Raw genomic sequence first — 1,982 nt, 5'->3', positions numbered from 1 at the left:
ATACAATAAAAAAAAAAAAAAAAAAAAAAACACACACAGGGAGGAAGTCTTGTAAACATTAAGGCCCTATGGAGATGTTAGGAATGTGGGTCACCACACTCCCAGCTACCCAAGGACTCAAGCAGCCTCTGACCTGGGGAGGGGAACAAAGCTGCCTATACAACATGACAACCAGGCATGTCCAGACCAGTTCCCCTGGTGGGGCCAAAACCCCAGGAGCCCTTACTGATGCAGGTGCCTTCACCTGCAGATGCCAGGGGGATTCAAGGTTGGTCAGTGGCAGCCAAGCATTGACAAGGAATGAAAAGACAGGGTCTGCTTTCTGGTTTCTAGTTTTCTGTGGCTATAGTGCCTGTATACACACAGACAGCCATCCCTCTCCCAGGGGCATCTGGCTGCATGGACCAGCATCTTCCAAGAGGGCCTGGATTGTTTTAATGCAGCTCCACCAGAGCCTCAGGTCTGGGGAAAGCAGCAGCATGGGGGTGAAGGCAGGGGTGGGGAGAACACCAGATATGAAGTCAGAGTCAGAGGCTGTATCTTGGGACTGGTGATAACTGTGGCCCCTCATTATCCATCATCCCCTCCTAAGAAAGAAAGGGCAGGGCACAAAGGGATGCCCACTGCAAACATGCAGAGCACAGGGGAGCTTGCTCATGGGCAAATGACCTCTAAGCCTCATTGTTAAAATAGGCCCAGTGATACCTCACGGAGCTGCTAGGACAAATAATGAAGACAATGTAGCAGAAAGAGTCTAACAACCAGTAACAGTTCAGTGCACTCCCTTTCCTCCCCTAGACAAAGCAGCGCAGAACTTCCAGAAACTCACCATCTTCCGCAGTGTTGAGTTTGAGGCTCTTGCCCTTGAAACTCAGCTGTCCCCCAGCCACCTGAGTCTTGGCCAGTGTCTCTGCCAGCTTAGCAATGTCTTCTGAGGCCATGTTGGCTGGGCTGGTGGGCTCCCCTGGAGATCTGCAGACTGAGAAGGCCAACGCTGCATTAAGAAAAAGGAGTCCCCTGAGGCCCCTGGTTGGGGGGCAGGGTAGGACATCAGCCATCTCAGGAGTCTGACCCTACTTTCCCTGCTGTGGAGACCCTAGAACTAAACCACTGGATGGAAGGAAAACAGCATCAGAGAAGAACAGTTTCAGAAGGTGTAGGAGACAGTAAAAGAGCAGAAAAATCATGCTTTAGCCTATAAGGAGCTACCATCTCATTACAAGTCCTCCTCTGCCAAACTGCCATGGCTGGGACACCCAGCAACACCATGTGAGCTGCCCATTTCCTGGGTCCCTTCAGTGAATGGCAGTCAAGTCCCAAAACAAAGGCTGTAGAGTCTGGCCCAAGCACCTGCTTGAGCATCTTGGCTGTTCTCTGTTTGAGGGTCCAATTCCTCAAACAGGACACAGATGGCTATGGGATCCAGATCATCCATCCCAGAGAATGCCCCACCACCCACACTGGCATGACTCTGGGGTGGGTCACAGGGGTCAGCCCCACTGCACGCCTGGTTTCAACCCTGGCCAGGAGACTGGGCAGGCCATAGTGGCCCCTGAAGGGTTCCTAGGAGACCAGAGATCACCACATCATCACAGCTATCATCATAATAGGCCAGGGACAGGGTTGTTACCCATGAAGCCCTATTGTACCCATGTTTACCAGATGTGGGTAGAAATGGGGTTGATGAGCCTCACTGTTGATAAAATCAGGAGTGCTGGTAAAACAGGTAAAGCTGGCCAGGAGCAGTAGCTCACACCTATAATCCCAGTGTGGGAAGCTGTGATGGGAGGATTCCTTGAGCCCAGCAGTTCAAAACCAGGGTGAACAACATGGCAAAATCCCATCTCTATTAAAAAAAAAAATTAAGGCTGGTCACGGTGGCTCACGGCTGTAATCTCAGCACTTTGGGAGGTCGAGGTGGGTGGATCACGAGGTCAGGAGTTCGAGACTAGCCTGGCTAAAACAGTGAAACCCCATCTCTA

At 51.5% G+C, this 1,982-nt stretch overlaps 1 protein-coding gene across 2 annotated transcripts in view; it reads right to left on the bottom strand.

Moving 5' to 3' along the window:
* Positions 1-1,982, bottom strand: part of RANGAP1 (Ran GTPase activating protein 1) — a 46,109-nt gene that overhangs the window by 38,399 nt on the left and 5,728 nt on the right. For both annotated transcript variants that reach the window (XM_017510358.2, XM_017510359.2), the window contains exon 2: positions 830-979. In XM_017510358.2, the coding sequence (XP_017365847.1) occupies positions 830-979 (150 nt within the window). The remainder of the gene's footprint in view (positions 1-829; positions 980-1,982) is intronic.

The sequence above is a fragment of the Cebus imitator genome, unplaced genomic scaffold (assembly GCF_001604975.1).
Source record: "Cebus imitator isolate Cc_AM_T3 unplaced genomic scaffold, Cebus_imitator-1.0 Scaffold435, whole genome shotgun sequence".
NCBI lineage: Eukaryota > Metazoa > Chordata > Mammalia > Primates > Cebidae > Cebus > Cebus imitator.
This window is presented reverse-complemented; position numbering and strand designations above follow the sequence as displayed.